The sequence below is a fragment of the Cetorhinus maximus genome, chromosome 3, assembly GCF_964194155.1.
Source record: "Cetorhinus maximus chromosome 3, sCetMax3.hap1.1, whole genome shotgun sequence".
In the NCBI taxonomy this organism is placed as follows: domain Eukaryota; kingdom Metazoa; phylum Chordata; class Chondrichthyes; order Lamniformes; family Cetorhinidae; genus Cetorhinus; species Cetorhinus maximus.
In genome coordinates, this window is record NC_135881.1 from 192,465 (window position 1) to 210,335 (window position 17,871).

At 47.3% G+C, this 17,871-nt stretch overlaps 1 protein-coding gene across 1 annotated transcript in view; it reads right to left on the minus strand.

Moving 5' to 3' along the window:
• Positions 1-17,871, minus strand: part of macf1b (microtubule actin crosslinking factor 1b) — a 383,409-nt gene that overhangs the window by 164,908 nt on the left and 200,630 nt on the right. Inside the window, exons 25-26 of the mRNA XM_078534257.1 lie at positions 15,936-16,095; positions 1,098-1,292 (exon numbers count right to left, since the gene is read on the minus strand). Of these exons, the coding sequence (XP_078390383.1) occupies positions 1,098-1,292; positions 15,936-16,095 (355 nt within the window). The remainder of the gene's footprint in view (positions 1-1,097; positions 1,293-15,935; positions 16,096-17,871) is intronic.

The window sequence follows — 17,871 nt, forward strand, 5'->3', positions numbered from 1 at the left end:
GTGCTAGATCCTCTTCTCACACTCTCCTCTAGGTGCTACTGACTGCCTGTCCCAGGGTCCTCCTCTCGCACTCTCATCAATACTGTCACGGACAGATGCATCTGTGGGAGGCAAGTTGGTGAGGATGAGGTCAAGTATGTTTCTCCCTCTTGTCAGTTCCCTCACCACCTGCCGCAGACCCAGTCTAGCAGCTATGTCATTTAGGACTCAGTCAGCTCGGTCAGTAGTGGTGCTACCGAGCCTCTCTTGGTGATGGACATTGAAGTCGCCCACCCAGAGTACATTCAGCGCCATTGCCACCCTCAGTGCTTCCTCCAAGTGATGTTCAACATGGAGGAGCACTGATTCATCAGTGCATCATCTGCCTGATCGTATTATGGTTTTCCATATGTTCTGCTACCACCTCTAATAATGGATTCCAGCATTTTCCCAATGACAGATGTAAGGATAACTGGCCTATAGCTTCCTGCTTTCTCTCTCCTTCCTTTCTTGAATAGAGGTGTTATATTTGTGGTTTTCCAATCCGCTGGGAACTTTCCAGAATCTAGGGAATTATGGAAGATTATCACCATGTATATACTGCAGCTACTCCATTTCCATTATTATTTCCCCAGTATCATCCTCTGAGACACAAATGTTTACTTTGGATACTCTCTTCCCTTTTATATACTTGGAGAAGCTCTTACTGTATGTTCTGGAATTTCTTGCTAGCTTAATTTCATAATCTAATTCCTCTGTCTGAATTGTTTTAGTCATCTTTTGCTGGTTTTTAAAATGTTCCCAATCTTCTGGCCCGGCACTGTACACCTTTCCTTTCAATTCATCAACATCCTGAACTTGCTTAGTTTCACAGATGGTGCATCCTTCTTCCAGAATCTTTCTTCATGAAATATGTTGGGAATTATGAAACATCTCCTTAAATCTCTTCCCGGTGATCTTGGGGTCCTTCAGTTAACCAGTCCCACCAACACTGGACTCACTTGATCCCTCACCTTCCGCAGCCTGTAATGTTTAAGTATCAGCTCCTTGGCCTTACAGTTGCTGATGTAGGATAATTAGATAGTTTGAAAGGTGCGATATTGAGATTGCAGTCTTACCTGATGCAAGGCAGCCTCAAGCAGAGACTGCTTCGAGACAGAAAGACGACATACTTCCTCCCACTGTTTACTCAGTTCCTCCATCTCAGCTTTGAACCAGACAGAATCCAAACACGTGTTTTTGCTCAGGTCCTTGAAAGCACGTTTCAGAGCCTTAACACAACTTGCACGTTTACCCAGCTCCTTCTGAAACAGCTGCAGTGGATAAAATCAGACAGATCGAATCTAGAGTGGATTACCACACTGAGGATATTGTTAATGTTCACATCACTTATCTCACACTTTATCACAAAGCATGCAACAAATTGCTCCAGTAGTAGATCAACACTCAGATTCCTACATAACAAGTGTGCCTATGGGCTCAATGTGACGATGACTCCAGGAGTAGGAAAAGTGGCAGGCAGGGTGAAGTCATTATGGGGGAGCTGATTTTGCAGTTATGACAACAGGTACAGACTGAAGAATGACCCATTGCGGTGATGGGCTGGGACTCATGCTGCACCATGGTGCGTTCCTACTTGTAATATATTTGCATGCCACAATATTCATTATCGCAAACTTTTTATAAATCATGTCCTACTTTCAAGATTAAGTCACTGGTGCATGGGAATCTCATGGCACTGGTTATGGGCAGTTTGCACCAGTTAGCTTTGTGTAGTTGTGTCTGAGGCGAGTGGTTATCTTTATAACAGAATCATAGAATTGTTACAGCACAAAGAGAGCCATTCAGTCCTGCAGGTTACAGCACTCGAGGGGCATATCCAGACACCCTTTAAATGAGTTGAGAGTTTCTGCCTCTACTACCCTTTCAGGCAGTGAGTTCCAGACCCTCACAACCCTCTGGGTGAAAAATAACTTCCTCATCTCCCCTCTAATCCTTCTACCAATCACTTTAAATTTATGGCCCCAAGTCACTGACCTCTCTGCCAAAGTAAATAGGTCCTTCTCATCCACTCTCTCCAGGCCCCTCACAATCAAATCTCCCCTCAGCCTCCTCTGTTCCAAGGAGAACAGCCCCAGCCTATCCAATCCTTCCTCATCGCTGCAATTTTCCAGCCCTGGCAACATCCTCATCAATCTCCTCTGTTCCCTCTCGAATGGAATTCCATCCTCCCTGTAATGAGGTGACCAGAACTGCTCACAGTACTTGAGTTGTGGCCTAACTAGCATTTTATACAGTTCCAGCATAACCTCCCTGCTCTTATATTCTGTGCCTCGGCTAATAAATGAAAGGGTTCCATACGCTTTCTTAAACCCCTTATCGACCTGACCTGCTAGTAAAACATTGATGTAAAATATCTAATGTATATTTCAAGCTTTTACATGGCTAGTCATGAGGTGTTGATCGATAAAAAAGAGCCCAGTTACTCACAAAACACAGGGATGGGAGATGTTTCAAACCTAAAAGGGCTGAGAATATAAAGTCATAGTCACTGCAGAACAAACTAAAGCAATGTTGGGTGCAAGAACTGGGTAAAAGTTCATTCAAATTGACAAGCAGTTAAAATAATCCCTCATCATTTGAAATGTGTTGATGGCAAATAAGGATGATAAAATGAACACCTCTATTACGAAAACAGTTCAAATTTGAATGTCAAATCGAAACTGAAACAGGGACAAATAAAAGAAAATTTAATGCATGAAAGATGGGCAAATGATAAATCTTCCAGAAAAATCTATAAAACTTGCAAGGTTAGCAGCATCGCTAATCTAGAGGCTCCATAACTTCTTAAAATGCTCCATCTGCAAAAATCTCCTGAATAGATTATTCCGTATGTACCATTGACCTCATGGACCAAGCACAAAACCAAGAATTTAACACTGCAGCCATCAGTTAAGGAATCAATTTCATCTGTCAAATGTTGGTATTTCTTAGCCTTGTCCTCCCAGATCTTGTCGGGCAAATTATTGTTATCTTCAAATCTTATCGTAATGTAGACAACTGCTGCATAAGAACAGAAGAAACAGGAACAGGAGTAGACCATTCGGCCCCTCGAGCCTGCTCCACCATTCAATAAGATCATGGCTGATCTTCTTGTGTTCCACATTCCCATCTACCCCGATAACCTTTGATTCCCTTGCCTAACAAGAATCTATCTATGATAAAAGCAAAATACTGCAGATGCTGGAAATCCGAAACAAAAACAAAAATAGCTGGAAAAACTCAACAGGTCTGACAGCATCTATGGAGAGGGATACAGTTAACGTTTCGAGTCCGAATGACTCTTCATCAGAACTATCTATCCCTGCCTTAAAAATATTCAATGACCCCGCCTCCACCACCTTCTGAGGCAGAGAGTTCCAAAGTCACACAACCCTCTGAGAGAAAAAATTCTCCTCATCTCTGTCCTAAAAGGGCGACCCCTAATTTTAAAACAGTGCCCCCTAGTTCTGGACTCACCCACAAGAGGAAACATCCTTTCCATGTCCACCTTGTCAAGGCCGTTCAGGGCCTTGTATAATTCAATCAAATCACCCCTCACTCTTCTAAACTCCAGTGGAAACAAGTCCAGTCTGTCCAACCTTTCCTCATAAGACAACCCACTCATTCCAGGTATCAATCTAGTAAACCTCCTCTGAACCGTCCCCAATGCATTTACATCCTTCCTTAAATAAGGAAACCAAAACTGCACACAGTATTCGCGGTGCGGTCTCACCAATGCCCTGTACAACTGAAGCATAACATCCTTTTATGTTCAATCCCTCTCGTAATAAAGGATAGTATTCAATTAGCCTTCTTAATTACTTGCTGTTCCTGCATACTAACATAGAACCATAGAAAAGTTACAGCACAGAAGGAGGCCATTCAGCCCATCTTGTCCATGCCAGCCCGAGGACACCCAAGTGCCCTTTCTAATCCCACCTTCCTGCACCCGGCCCATAGCCCTGCAGCTTACAGCACTTAAGGTGCAGATCCAGGTACTTTTTAAAAGAGTTTAAAGTTTCTGCCTCTACCACCAACTTGGGCAGCGAATTCCAGACACCCACTACCCTCTGCATAAAAAAGTTCTTCCTCATATCCCCCCTACACCTTCTGCCACTTATCTTGAATCTATGTCCCCTGGTTCTAGAATTCTCCACCAAGGGAAACAATTTTATCCTGTCCACTCTATCTATTCCCCTCATAATTTTGTACACCTCAATCAAGTCACCCCTCAGCCTTCTTTGTTCCAAGGAAAATAACCCCAACCTATCCAATCTCTCCTCGCAGCTACACTTTTCTAACCCTGGCAACATTCTTGTAAACCTCCTCTGCACTCTCTCCAGAGCTATTACGTCCTTCTGGTAATGTGGTGACCAGAACTGCACACAATACTCCAGTTGTGCTCACCAGTGTTTTATACAACATCATGCACTAGAACACCTAGATCCCTTTGCATCTCAAAATTATGCAGCCGTTCTCCATTTAAGTAAGACTCTGCTTTTATGTTCTTCCTGCCAAAGTGAACAACTTCACATTTTCCCACATTAAACTCCATTTGCCAGATCTTTACCCACTCGCTCAACCTATCTGCAACTTCCTCATGTCCTCTTCACAACATACTTTCCTGCCTATCTTTGTGTCATCTGCAAATTTAGCTACCATGTCTTCACTCCCTTCATCTAAGTCATTGATGTAAATCATAAAAAGTTGAGGCCCCAGCACAGACCCCCGTGGGACTCCACTTGTCACATCCTGCCAATCAGAAAAAGACCCATTTATACATACTCTCTGCTTTCTGCCAGCCAGCCAATCTTCTATCCATGCTAATATGTTACCCCCTACACCATGCGCTTTTATTTTCCATAATAATTTTGATGTGGCACCTTATCAAATGCCTTCTGGAAATCCAAGTACAGAACGTCCACAGGCTCCCCTTTATTCACAGTGCATATTACTCCTTCAAAAAACACCAATAAATTGGGTCACGAAAATATAATAATTTTCATAATATTGTGATTTTTTGTAAAGGTAGGCTAATAGTGGGATTTGGATTAGTTTCTCTGTGTGGATGTGTATGTGTTGGGGTTTTAATTGAATTGTAGACAGCGAGTCTGGAGCTTTTGAGTTATCAGAAGGGAAGCTAGGTTTGAAATGCTAAATACCGAAACATGGCTGAAGTTTTAGAATGTGAGGTGTGAGGAACCTATGCATTTTTAGAGAAATTAGGTTAGTTTGAATTTCAAAGAGATGGTAATGTGTTACTCCGCACCATAAAAAGCTAAGCCAAACAGTGGGCAGAATTTTGCCCTTGATGGGCGGGTGGGCCCCACCGGCTCGGCGTTGGGCAGGCAGCCGATCGCTGCCACCGAAACGGGCCCCGCCGCCATTTTAAGTGGACGGGCCAATTAAGGCCCACCCAGCGTGACGCCCGACGGGAAGCGCTATGCGCTCCCTGTGCAGGCGGGGAGGGGGGGGATTCCCCAAATGCGAGAGTGCGATCTTTCACGCATGCGCACGATAAAGCGCACATCTTCCTGAGGCTAAGTGCAGCCTCAGGGAGATCGCTGAAACTCTGTGAAACTCTAAAAATAGAAAAATTTAAAAATCATTAACATGTCCCCCTCGTGTGAAAATGTCACACGAGATGGGACATGTTAGTGAAGAACACGAACACTTTATTAAAAGTTTTTAAACCCGATATCAAACCTCATCCCGCCACTGGATAAGGTTTGTAAAAAAATCACTGACCCGCCTGCCCATTGGGCCCGTGCGCCGACCCAAAGTTCACACGGGCCCCTCAAAATCCTGGTCGATTGGTGAGTTAATGACCTTAACAAGGCCTTTAATTAATGGCGGGCGTGCGTCCCACTGCATAGCACGCCCACCTACCGAAATATCGCGATGCCGCGCGCTGATGTCAGGACGCTCGCGCAACGTCAGCACGTGACATTTTAAGCACTGGCGTACGGACTCCACCACCCGCACGCCAGCCAGAAGATTCTGCCCAGTGTGTTTATTTTTCCCAAAGATTACATATGAGTACTATGAAAGATTTATATTATGGAAAAAGTAAAGTTGCAAAGACATATTGGAACAATAGAATTTACATTAAAAAGGGAGAAACATATAAAAAGATGAGGCTGTGTAAGGAAAAAGCATTCTTCGATCTAACAAGTGTGAAAAGCCTCCAGCCTCCGCACATCAAGTCGCTGTCTACAGGAACTGAAGCTAAGAAAACTCACTTTGAATATCACTGTCCAGGGTTTTGTGTGCTTTGCCTGGGTCTGTTGAAATGTGCATGCAAACATTTTGTGACTCATGTACAAAAGGACAAAGGGGTGTTAATGGTGGTGGGTGAGGACTAAAGGAGGTGCTGATGGCGGCATTAAGGTCAGAGAGCAGAATGTGGTAATAGCAGGACAAGAGTAAGCACTCTGGAAAGAACAACATGAACAAGTGACAGATGGCCCTAGTGGGGCAGGGAGGGGGGGAACAGTGGTGGGAAAAAAGATCGAAAATAGGATAAAAGATGGAGATAGAACAATGAATATAAATATAAATAAAAATAGAAATTAAAAAATAAAGGTGAATGTTTGAAAAATGGTACGAAAAGGGGTGAGGATGGAGGATAGAGTTAATGGTCTGAAGTTGTTGAACTCAATGTTAAGTCTGGAAGGTTCCAAAGAAGGTTGAGGAGAGAGCGAGAGGAGGACCCTGGGACAGGCAGTCAGCAGCATCAAGAGGAGAGTGCGAGAGGAGGGCCCTGGGACAGGCAGTCAGCAGCACCTAGAGGAGAGAGCGAGAGGAGAACCCTGGGACAGGCAGTCAGCAGCACCTAGAGGAGAGAGCGAGAGGAGGACCCTGGGACAGGCAGTCAGCAGCATCTAGAGGAGAGTGCGAGAGGAGGGCCCTGGGACAGGCAGTCAGCAGCATCTAGAGGAGAGTGCGAGAGGAGGGCCCTGGGACAGGCAGTCAGCAGCACCTAGAGGAGAGTGTGAGAGGAGGACTCTGGGTCAGGCAGTCAGCAGCACCTAGAGGAGGACTCTGGGACAAGCAGTCAGTAGCACCTAGAGGTGCCGGAAGTTGAAAAGCAGTGCGAGAGGAGTCAGGAGTTGAAGAGAAGCGTGAGAGGATTTGGGAGTTCAAGAGAAGTGGGAGAGGAGCCAGGAGTTGAAGAGAAGTGCGAGAGGAGTCGGGAGCTGAAGAGGAGCACGAGAGGAGTCGGGGGTTGAAGAGGGGCTGGGAGAGCAGGGGTGACTGACAGAGCTCAGTGATCAGGGAACGAGGTGATCCTTCGAGTACCATGAGTACAGTCGGGTAAGCATTTACTACTTTTATTGCTTATAGTTTTTAAGGTCTTATTTTGTGGTTCATCGTTTGTAGGAGCTATATTCTGTAACAATGAGGAGCAGGGAAGAAGGGCCCAAGAATAATTGATATTAAGTATCTTCTAAAAGGTTTAATTTAATTTAAAGGGGTAAGTCATGGCAGGAGAGCTCAAAGCCGTGGTGTCCACCTTCTGCTTTATGTGGGGAGCCGAGCACATTTCCAGTGCCTGGGGCCAGCATGTGTGCGGGAAGTGTCTCTAGCTGCAGCTCCTGGAAGCCCGGGTTTTGGAGCTGGACCGGCGGCTGGGGACACGGTGGAGCATCCGCGAGGTGGAGAATATCATGGATAGCACGTATAGAGAGGTGGTCACACTGCAGGCTAAGAGTCCACAGGCAGGAAGGGAATAGGTGACCACCAGGCAGAACAAGAGGTTGTATAAGACATTGGTGAGGCCAACTTTGGAGTATTGTGTGCCGTTCTGGTCGCCTAACCACAGGAAGGATATCAGTAAGATTGAGAGAGTGCAGAGAAGATTTACTAGGATGTTGCCGGGTCTTAAGGAGTTGAGTTACAGGGAAAGATTAAACAGGTTAGGACTTTATTCCTTGGAGCGTAGAAGAATGAGGGGAGATTTGATAGAAGTTTTCAAAATTATGAAGGGTATAGACAGACCAAATGCGAGAAGGCTCTTTCCACTTAGATTAGGAGAGATAAACACGAGAGGACATGGCTTTAGGGTGAAAGGGGAAAGGTTTAGGGGGAACATTAGGGGGAACTTCTTCACTCAGAGAGTGGTGAGAGTGTGGAACGAGCTACCATCTGATGTGGTAAATGTGGGCTCGCTCTTAAGTTTTAAGAATAAATTGGATAGATACATGGATGGGAGAGGTCTGGAGGGTTATGGACAAGGTGCAGGTCAATGGGACTAGTGGAATAATATTTCGGCACAGACTAGAAGGGCCGAATGGCCTGTTTTCTGTGCTGTAGTGTTCTATGGTTCTATGGACTAGGCAGGCAGTGCAGGGATCTCCTGTGGCTATTCCCCTGCAAAACAGATATACCGCTTTGGATACTGTTGGGGGGGAATGGCCTCTCAGGGGAAAGCAGCAACAGCCACATTCTTTGAATTTTTAATTCCTCTCTGGCCACGGGGGAGGTGCCAGAGGACTGGAGAACAGCTAATGTGGTTCCACTATTTAAGAAGGGTTGTAGAGATAAGCCAGGAAACTACAGGCCAGTGAGTCTTACTTCAGTGGTAGGGAAACTATTGAAGAAAGTTCTGAAGGAGACTATCTATCTCCACTTGGAGAGGCAAGGTTTGATCAGGGATAGTCAGCATGGCTTTGTCAGAGGGAGGTCATGCCTAACAAATTTGATTGAATTTTTTGAGGAGGTGACCAGGTGTGTAGATGAGGGTAGTGCAGTTGATGTAGTTTACATGGATTTCAGCAAATCCTTTGACAAGGTCCCACATGGGAGACTTATAAAGAAGGCAAATACACATGGGATACAGGGTAATTTGATAAGGTGGATTCAAAATTGGCTTAGTTGTAGGAGGCAGAGGGTGATAACAGAAGGATGCTTTAGTGACTGGAAGCCCGTGTCCAGTGGTGTACCACAGGAATCTGTGCTGGGTCCCCTATTATTTGTCATTTATATAAACGACATAGATGACTATGTGGGGGGTAGGATTAGTAAGTTTGTGGATGACACAAAGATTGGCCGGGTGGTTAATAGTGAGGTTGAGTGTCTTGGGCTACAGGAAGATATAGACGGGATGGTCAAATGGGCAGATAAATGGCAGATGGAATTTAACCCTGAAAAGTGTGAGGTGATACACTTTGGAAGGAGTAATTTGACAAGGAAGTATTCAATGAACGGCATGACACTAGGAGGTTCTGAGGAACAAAGGGACCTTGGCGTGTGTGTCCATAGATGTCTGAAGGCAGAGGGGCATGTTAGTTGGGTGGTGAAAAAGGCATATGGGACATTTGCCTTTATCAATCGAGGCATAGATTACAAAAGTAGGGAGGTCATGTTGGAGTTGTATAGAATCTTGGTGAGGCCACAGCTGGAGTACTGTGTGCAGTTCTGGTCGCCACATTATAGGAAGGATGTGATTGCACTGGAGGTGGTGCAGAAAAGATTCACCAGGATGTTGCCTGGGATGAAACATTTAAGTTATGAAGAAAGGTTGGATAGACTTGGGTTGTTTTTGTTGGAGCAGAGAACACTGAGGGTCGACCTGATCGAGATGGACAAGATTATCAGTGGCATGGACAGGGTGGATAGGGAGCAGCTGTTCCCCTTAGTTGAAGGGTCAGTCATGAGGGGGCATAAGTTCAAGGTGAGGGGCAGGAGGGTTAGGGGGGATTTGAGGAAAAACTTTTTTACCCAGAGGGTGGTGATGGTCTGGAATGCGCTGCCTGGGAGGGTGGTGGAGGCAGGTTGCCTCACATCCTTTAAAAAGTACCTGGATGAGCACTTGGCACGTCATAACATTCAAGGCTATGGGCCAAGTGCTGGTAAATGGGATTAGGTAGGTAGGTCAGGTATTTCTCATGTATCGGTGAAGACTCGATGGGCCGAAGGGCCTCTTCTGCACTGTGTGATTCTGTGATAATCATCAGTTATCTCTGTTGCTTGTCTTACAGAATCAACCCTCTGTTCCTCCACATGAGTCCTCACTAATGAAGGAGTTAAACCTTTAAATTTTTCCAAAAGAATGACCTCTCTAAGAGCTGCATATGTTGTCTCTATCTTTAATGCCCATATCCAATGGTCAAAATTACTTTGTTTTACTCTTTCAAGCTCAATATAAGTTTGCCCAGACTGTTTTCTCATATTCCTAAATTTCTGCCTGTAAGCCTCAGGAACCACCTCATAAGCAATCAAAATAGCCTTTTTTTTTAACCACATCATACTCCACATTCTGACAGTGAAGCATTAACCTCATGTGCTCTATCCACCAACCTGGATTGTAACAACAATGTCCAGTTTTCCTGTGGCCGTTTCATCTGTTTAGCTATCTTCTCAAATGAAATAAAGAATGCTTCCACATCTCTTTCCTCAAACTTTGGAAGAGCTTGTACAAATTTAAACATCTCCCCACTGGGTTTTAGGTTAGAGGTTTTTTCAACATCAGAACTTTCCTCAGAATCTGATGTCCCCTTTTTAAAATCCAGCTTTTTAAGCTGATATTCTCTGCCTCTTTCGTCAAGAACATAAGAGCCCATGGGATCGAAGGCAAAGTGGCACATTGGATCCAAAATTGGCTGAGAGGCAGGAAGCAGGGGGTAATGGTAGAGGGATGTTTCTGTGACTGGAAGCCTGTTTCCAGTGGGGTTCCGCAGGGCTCGGTGTTGGGGCCCTTGCTATTTGTGGTGCACATAAATGATGTGGACTTAAATGTAAGGGGTATGATCAAGAAGTTTGCAGATGACACAAAAATTGGTAGGGCGGTAAATAGTGAGGAGGATAGCCGTAAACTGCAGGAGGATATCAATGGACTGGTCAGGTGGACAGAGCAGTGGCAAATGGAATTCAACCCGGAAATGTGTGAGGTAATGCACCTGGGGAGGGCTAACAAGGCAAGGGAATACAAACAAATGTGGAAACATAGAAACTAGGAGCAGGAGTAGGCCATTCGACCCTTCGAGCCTGCTCCGTCATTCATTATGATCAAGGCTGATCATCCAACTCAATAGCCTGCTCTCGCTTTCTCCCCATATCCTTTGATCCCTTTCGCCCCAAGAGCTATATCTAACTCCCTCTTGAAAACATACAATGTTTTGGTCTCAACTACTTTCTGTGGTAATGAATTCCACAGGCTCACCGCTCTCTGGGTGAAGAAATTTCTCCTCATCTCAGTCCTAAATGGTCTACCCCATATCCTCAGACTGTGATCCCTGGTTCTGGACTCCCCCACCATTGGGAACATCCTTCCTGCATCTACCCTGTCTAGCCCTGTTAGAATTTTATAGGTTTCTATGAGATTCCCCCTCATTCTTCTGAACTCCAGCGAATATAATCCTAAAGTAGTGGAGCTACTGAGCTACTCTTGGTGATGGACATTGAAGTCCCCCACCCTGAGTACATTCTGCGCCCTTGCCACCCTCAGTGCTTCCTCCAAGTGGTGTTCAACATGGAAGAGCACTGATTCATCAGCTGAGGGGGGACGGTACGTGGTAATCAGCAGCAGGTTTCCTTGCCCATGTTTGACCTGATGCCATGAGACTTCATGGGGTCCGGAGTCGATGTTGAGGACTCCCAGGGCAAATCCCTCCTGACCGTATACCACTGTGTCGCCACCTCTGCTGGGTCTGTCCCATTGGTGGGACAGGACATACCCAGGGATGGTGATGGTGGTGTCTGGGACATTATCTGTAAGGTATGATTCCGTGAGGATGACTATGTCAGGCTGTTGCTTGACTAGTCTGTGAGACAGCTCTCCCAATTTTGGCACTAGCCCCCAGATGTTAGTAAGGAGGACTTTGCAGGGTCGACAGGGCTGAGATTGCCGTTGTCGTTTCCAGTGCCTAGGTTGATGCCGGGTGGTCCGTCCAGTTTCATTCCTTTTTTGTGGCTTTGTAACAACTTGCTCGGCCATTTCAGTGTCAACCACATTGCTGTGGGTCTGGAGTCACATGTAGGCCAGACCAGGTAAGGGCGGCAGATTTCCTTCCCTAAAGGACATTAGTGAACCAGATGGGTTTTTACAACAATCGACAATGGTTTCATGGTCATCATCAAACTTTTAATTCCAGATTTTTATTGAATTCAAATTCCACCATCTGCCATGGGTCCCCAGAGCATTACCCTGGGTCTCTGGAATACTAGCCCAGTGACAATACCACTATGCCATCGCCTCATGTGAATTATTGGAATTCTCTACCCCTGAGGCTGTGGAACCTCAGTCACTGAGTGTGTTTACAAAGAACAAAGAACAAAAACAAAGAAAAGTACAGCACAGGAACAGGCCCTTCGGCCCTCCAAGCCTGCGCCAATCAAATTGCCTGTCAACTAAAATATTTTGCACTTCCGGGGTCCGTATCCCTCTATTCCCATCCTATTCATGTATTTGTCAAGCTGCCTCTTAAACACCACTATCGTACCTGCTTCCACCACCTCCTCTGGCAGCGAATTCCAGACACACACTACCCTCTGCGTAAAAAACTTGCCCCGCACATCTCCTCTATAGTTTTCTCCTCTCACCTTAAATCTATGTCCCCTAGTAATAGACTCTTCCATCCTGGGAAATAGCTTCTGACTATCTACTCTGTCCATGCCACTCATAATTTTGTAAACTTCTATCAAGTCGCCCCTCAATCTCCGTCGCTCTAGTGAGAACAATCCGAGTTTCTCCAACTTCTCCTCATAGCTAATAACCTCCAGACCAGGCAGCATCCTGGTAAACCCCCTCTGCACCCTCTCCAACGCCCCTATATCATCAGACAAGGAAAGGGTAGGCCCACTCAGGGACAGAGGTGGGAATGTGTATGTGGAGCCAGAAGAAATGGGAGAGATACTAAATGAATACTTTTCATCAGTATTCACCAAAGAGAAGGACTTAGCGGTCGATTTGTCTAGGGAAGAGTGTGTAGATAGCCTGGATCATGTTGAGATCAAAAAAGAGGAGGTGTTAGGCATCTTGAAGAATATTAAGGTGGATAAGTCCCCTGGGCCAGATGGGGTCTACCCCAGAGTACTGAGGGAGGCAAAGGAGGAGATTGCTGGGGCCTTGACTGAAATCTTTGCATCCTCACTGGCTACGGGTGAGATCCCAGAGGACTGGAGAATGGCCAATGTTGTTCCATTGTTTAAGAAGGGTAGCAGGGATAATCCAGGAAATTACAGGCTGGTGAGCCTTACATCAGTGGTAGGGAAATTATTGGAGAAGACTCTTCGTGACAGGATTTACTACCATTTGGAAGAAAATGGGCGTATTAGTGAGAGGCAGCATGGTTTTGTGAAGGGGAGGTCGTGTCTCACTAACTTGATCGAGTTTTTCGAGGAAGTGACAAAGATGATCGACGATGGAAGATCAGTGGATGTTATATACATGGATTTCAGTAAGGCTTTTGACAAGGTCCCTCATGGCAGACTGGTACAGAAGGTAAAGTCGCACGGGATCAGAGGTGAGCTGGGAAGATGGATACAGAATTGGCTTGGTCATAGAAGACAGAGGGCAGCAGTGGAAGGGTGCTTTTCTGAATGGAGAGCTGTGACTAGTGGAGTTCCGCAGGGATCAGTGCTGGGACCTTTGCTGTTTGTAGTATACATAAATGATTTGGAGGAAAATGTAACTGGGCTAATTAATAAGTTTGCAGACGACACTAAGGTTGGAGGAGTTGCAGATAGTGAAGAAGATTGTCAAAGGATACAACGGGATATAGATTGGTTGGAGACTTGGGCGGAGAAATGGCAGATGGAGTTTAATCCGGACAAATGCGAGGTAATGCATTTTGGAAGGTCTAATACAGGCAGGAATTATTCAGTAAATGGCAGAAACCTTAAGTGCATCGACAGGCAGAGGGATCTGGGTGTACGGGTCCACAGGTCACTGAAAGTGGCAACGCAGGTGGATAAGGTAGTCAGGAAGGCATATGGCATGCTTGCCTTCATTGGCAGGGGTATTGAGTATAAAAGCTGGGAAGTCATGCTGCAGCTGTATAGAACCTTGGTTAGGCCACACTTGGAATATTGTGTGCAATTCTGGTCACCACATTACCAGAAGGATATGGAGACATTGGAGAGGGTGCAGAGGAGGTTTACCAGGATGCTGCCTGGTCTGGAGGTTATTAGCTATGAGGAGAGGTTGGAGAAACTCGGATTGTTCTTACTAGAGCGACGGAGATTGAGGGGCGACTTGATAGAAGTTTACAAAATTATGAGTGGCATGGACAGATAGATAGTCAGAAGCTTTTTCCCAGGATGGAAGAGTCTATTACTAGGGGACATAGATTTAAGGTGAGAGGAGAAAACTATAGAGAAGATGTGCGGGGCAAGTGTTTTACACAGAGGGTAGTGAGTGTCTGGGATTCGCTGCCAGAGGAGGTGGTGGAAGCAGGTACGATAGTGGTGTTTAAGAGGCAGCTTGACAAATACATGAATAGGATGGGAATAGAGGGATACGGACCCCGGAAGTGCAAAACGTTTTAGTGGACGGGCAATATGATCGGCACAGGCTTGGAGGGCCGAAGGGCCTGTTCCTGTGCTGTACTTGTCTTTGTTCTTTGTTCTAAACAGATGAAATGGCCACCAGAAAACTGGAAATTGTTGTTACAATGTAGTTTGGTGGGTGGAGCACATGAGGTTCATGCATCACTGTCAGGAGAAATGAACACGCCCACGCCACCGAACACGCCCAACACCGAACACGCCCAACACCCAACACGCCCAACACCCAACACGCCCAACACCCAACACGCCCAACACGCCTAACACCCAACACGCCCAACACGCCCAACACCGAACACGCCCAACACCCAACGCGCCCACACCACCTAACATGCCCAACACTGAACATGCCCATGCCACCGAACACACCCACGCCACTGAACACGCCCAACACCGAACACGCCCAACACCGAACACGCCCAACACCGAACACAGCCAACACCGAACACGCCCAACACCAAATATGCCCACACCACTGAATATGCCCAACACCGAACACGCCCAATACCGAACACGCCCACGCCACCGAACATGCCCAACACCGAGCATGCCCATGCCATCGAACACGCCCAACACCACCGAACACGTCTACACCACCGAATACGCCCAACACCGAACACGCCCAACACCGAACACGCCCAACACCGAACACGTCCACACCACTCAACACGTCCACACCACCGAACACGTCCACACCACCGAACACGCCCAACACCAGCGGAAAATTTCACCTAGCGTTTCTTTCAATTTGATACAATCCTTAAGTTCTTGTTTCAACCATGGATGATACATCAAAGAGACTTTCTCTCTCACTGGGATTAATCTTTGCTGAGAGTTCTTCAATATATCTTTAAAAGTCTGTCACTGCACCTCCACTGTCCCACCTTTTAACCTAGTTTCCCAGTTCACATTAGCCAGCTCTGCACTGAGTGCTTTCACACTGCAGCTGATTTACTCAGAGCTGCCACCCCAGGCAGGCACTATGCCCGAACAGCTCTACCTCAACCAGAAACTGCAGCAGTTCAAGAAGGCAGCTCAGCACCACCTTCTCAAGGACAATTAGGGATGGGCAAATAATGCTGGCCCAGCCAGTGAACCCACATCCAGTGAATGAATATAAAGAAGTGTAAAAACCAGTGGAAGTAGAGGCATGGTGCCCGTGTTTACATGGTGGGTATATGAGCAAGTGCTCCCCCGGAGTGATTCTTGAAGTATCAGAAGTTCTTCATAAGTCAGCTCTCCAGAACTTCCAATGACATCGCGTTACAGCACTCGGTCCGATTGGGGTCCGATAACCTGGGCATTTGTTTCAAATTGTTCAAGGACAGGAAGTAAAGAGCAAAGACACAAAGATGAATTTAGAGAGGGCATTGATGAAGCTGCTGCTGGCCCCTTCACGTCTTTACCTTGTGTTTGTCGATGAGAGTGCTGACAGTTAGGGGGTCCCCATTCACTTGTGTCTCCTCACTCAGCAGGGCCTCTGCCCGGTACAGCCAATCCATGAGAGCCTGCAGGGCGTCCAGGAATCTGCCTGAACACAGCAAAGCTTCTTCCAACTTGTGCTGCCTGAAAACATGGAGAATAAAATCAACAGTCAATAGAAACAATGGTGTTAAAGAAGAGTCTCTCAAAATGGCAGAGAGTCAGTACTGAGGGAGCCCCGCACTGTCGGACGGTCAGTACTGAGGGAGCCCCGCACTGTCGGACGGTCAGTACTGAGGGAGTGCCGCACTGTCAGAGGGTGAGTACTGAGGGAGTGCCGCACTGTCGGAGGGTCAGTACTGAGGGAGCGCTGTACTGTCGGAGGGTCAGTACTGAGGGAGCCCCGCACTGTCGGACGGTCAGTACTGAGGGAGTGCTGCACTGTCGGAGGGTCAGTACTGAGGGAGTGCCGCACTGTCAGAGGGTGAGTACTGAGGGAGTGCCGCACTGTCGGAGGGTCAGTACTGAGGGAGTGCTGCACTTTCAGAGGGTCAGTACTAAAGGAGTGCTGCACTGTCAGAGAGCCAGTACTGAGGAAGTGCCACACTATCGAACAGTCAGTACTGAGGGTGCGCTGTACTGTCCAAGGGTCAGTACAGATGGAGCGCAGAACTGTCGGAGTGTCAATACTGAGGGTATGCTACAGCGTCAGAGTGTCAGTTCTGAGGGAGTGCTGCATTGTCGGAGGGTCAGTACTGAGGGAGTGCTGCATTGTCGGAGGGTCAGTACTGAGGGAGTGCTGCACAGTTGGAGGGTCAGTATTGTGGGAGTGCTGCACTGTCAGAGGGTCAGTACTGAGGGAGTGCTGCACTGTCGGAGGGTCAGTACTGAGGGAGTGCCGCACTGTCAGAGGGTGAGTACTGAGGGAGTGCCGCACTGTCGGAGGTTCAGTACTGAGGGCGTGCTGCACTTTCAGAGGGTCAGTACTGAGGGCGTGCTGCACTGTCAGAGGGTCAGTACTGAGGGAGTGCTGCGCTTTCAGAGGGTCAGTACTGAGGGAGTGCCACATTGTCGGAAGGTCAGTACTGAGGGAATGCCACATTGTCGGAGAGTCAGTACTGAAGCAGTGCCACACTATCGAACAGTCAGTACTGAGGGTGCGCTGTACTGTCCAAGGGTCAGTACAGATGGAGCGCAGAACTGTCGGAGTGTCAATACTGAGGGTATGCTACAGCGTCAGAGTGTCAGTTCTGAGGGAGTGCTGCATTGTCGGAGGGTCAGTACTGAGGGAGTGCTGCATTGTCGGAGGGTCAGTACTGAGGGAGTGCTGCATTGTCGAAGGGTCAGTACTGAGGGAGTTCTGCACAGTTGGAGGGTCAGTATTGTGGGAGTGCTGCACTGTCAGAGGGTCATTGCTGAGGGAGCGCCGCACTGTCGAAGGATCAGTACTGAAGGAGCGTTGCACTGTTGGAGGGTCAGTACAGAGCAAGCGCTGCACTGTCGGAGGGTCAGTACTGAGGGAGCGCTGCACTGTCGGAGGGTCAGTACAGAGCGAGCACTGCACTGTCGGAGAGTCAGTACTGAGGGAGCGCTGCATTGTCATAGGTTCAGTGCTGAGGGATTGTCAGAGAGCCAGTACTGAGGTACAGTCAGAGATTCAGTACCGAGGGAGCGCTGCGTTGTCAGAGGGGCAGTACTGAGGGAGCACTGGACTTTTGGAGGTCTGTACTGAGGAAGTGCTGCACTGTCAGAGGGTCATTGCTGAGGGAGTGTAGCATCGGCAGAGGGTCAGTACTTAGGGTGTGCAACACTCTCGCAGGGTCAGTACTGAGGGAGTGCTGCACTGTCGGAGGCTCAGCACTGAGGGAGTGCAGCATTGTCGGAGGGTCAATGCTGAGGGAGCGCCGCACTGTCAGTGGG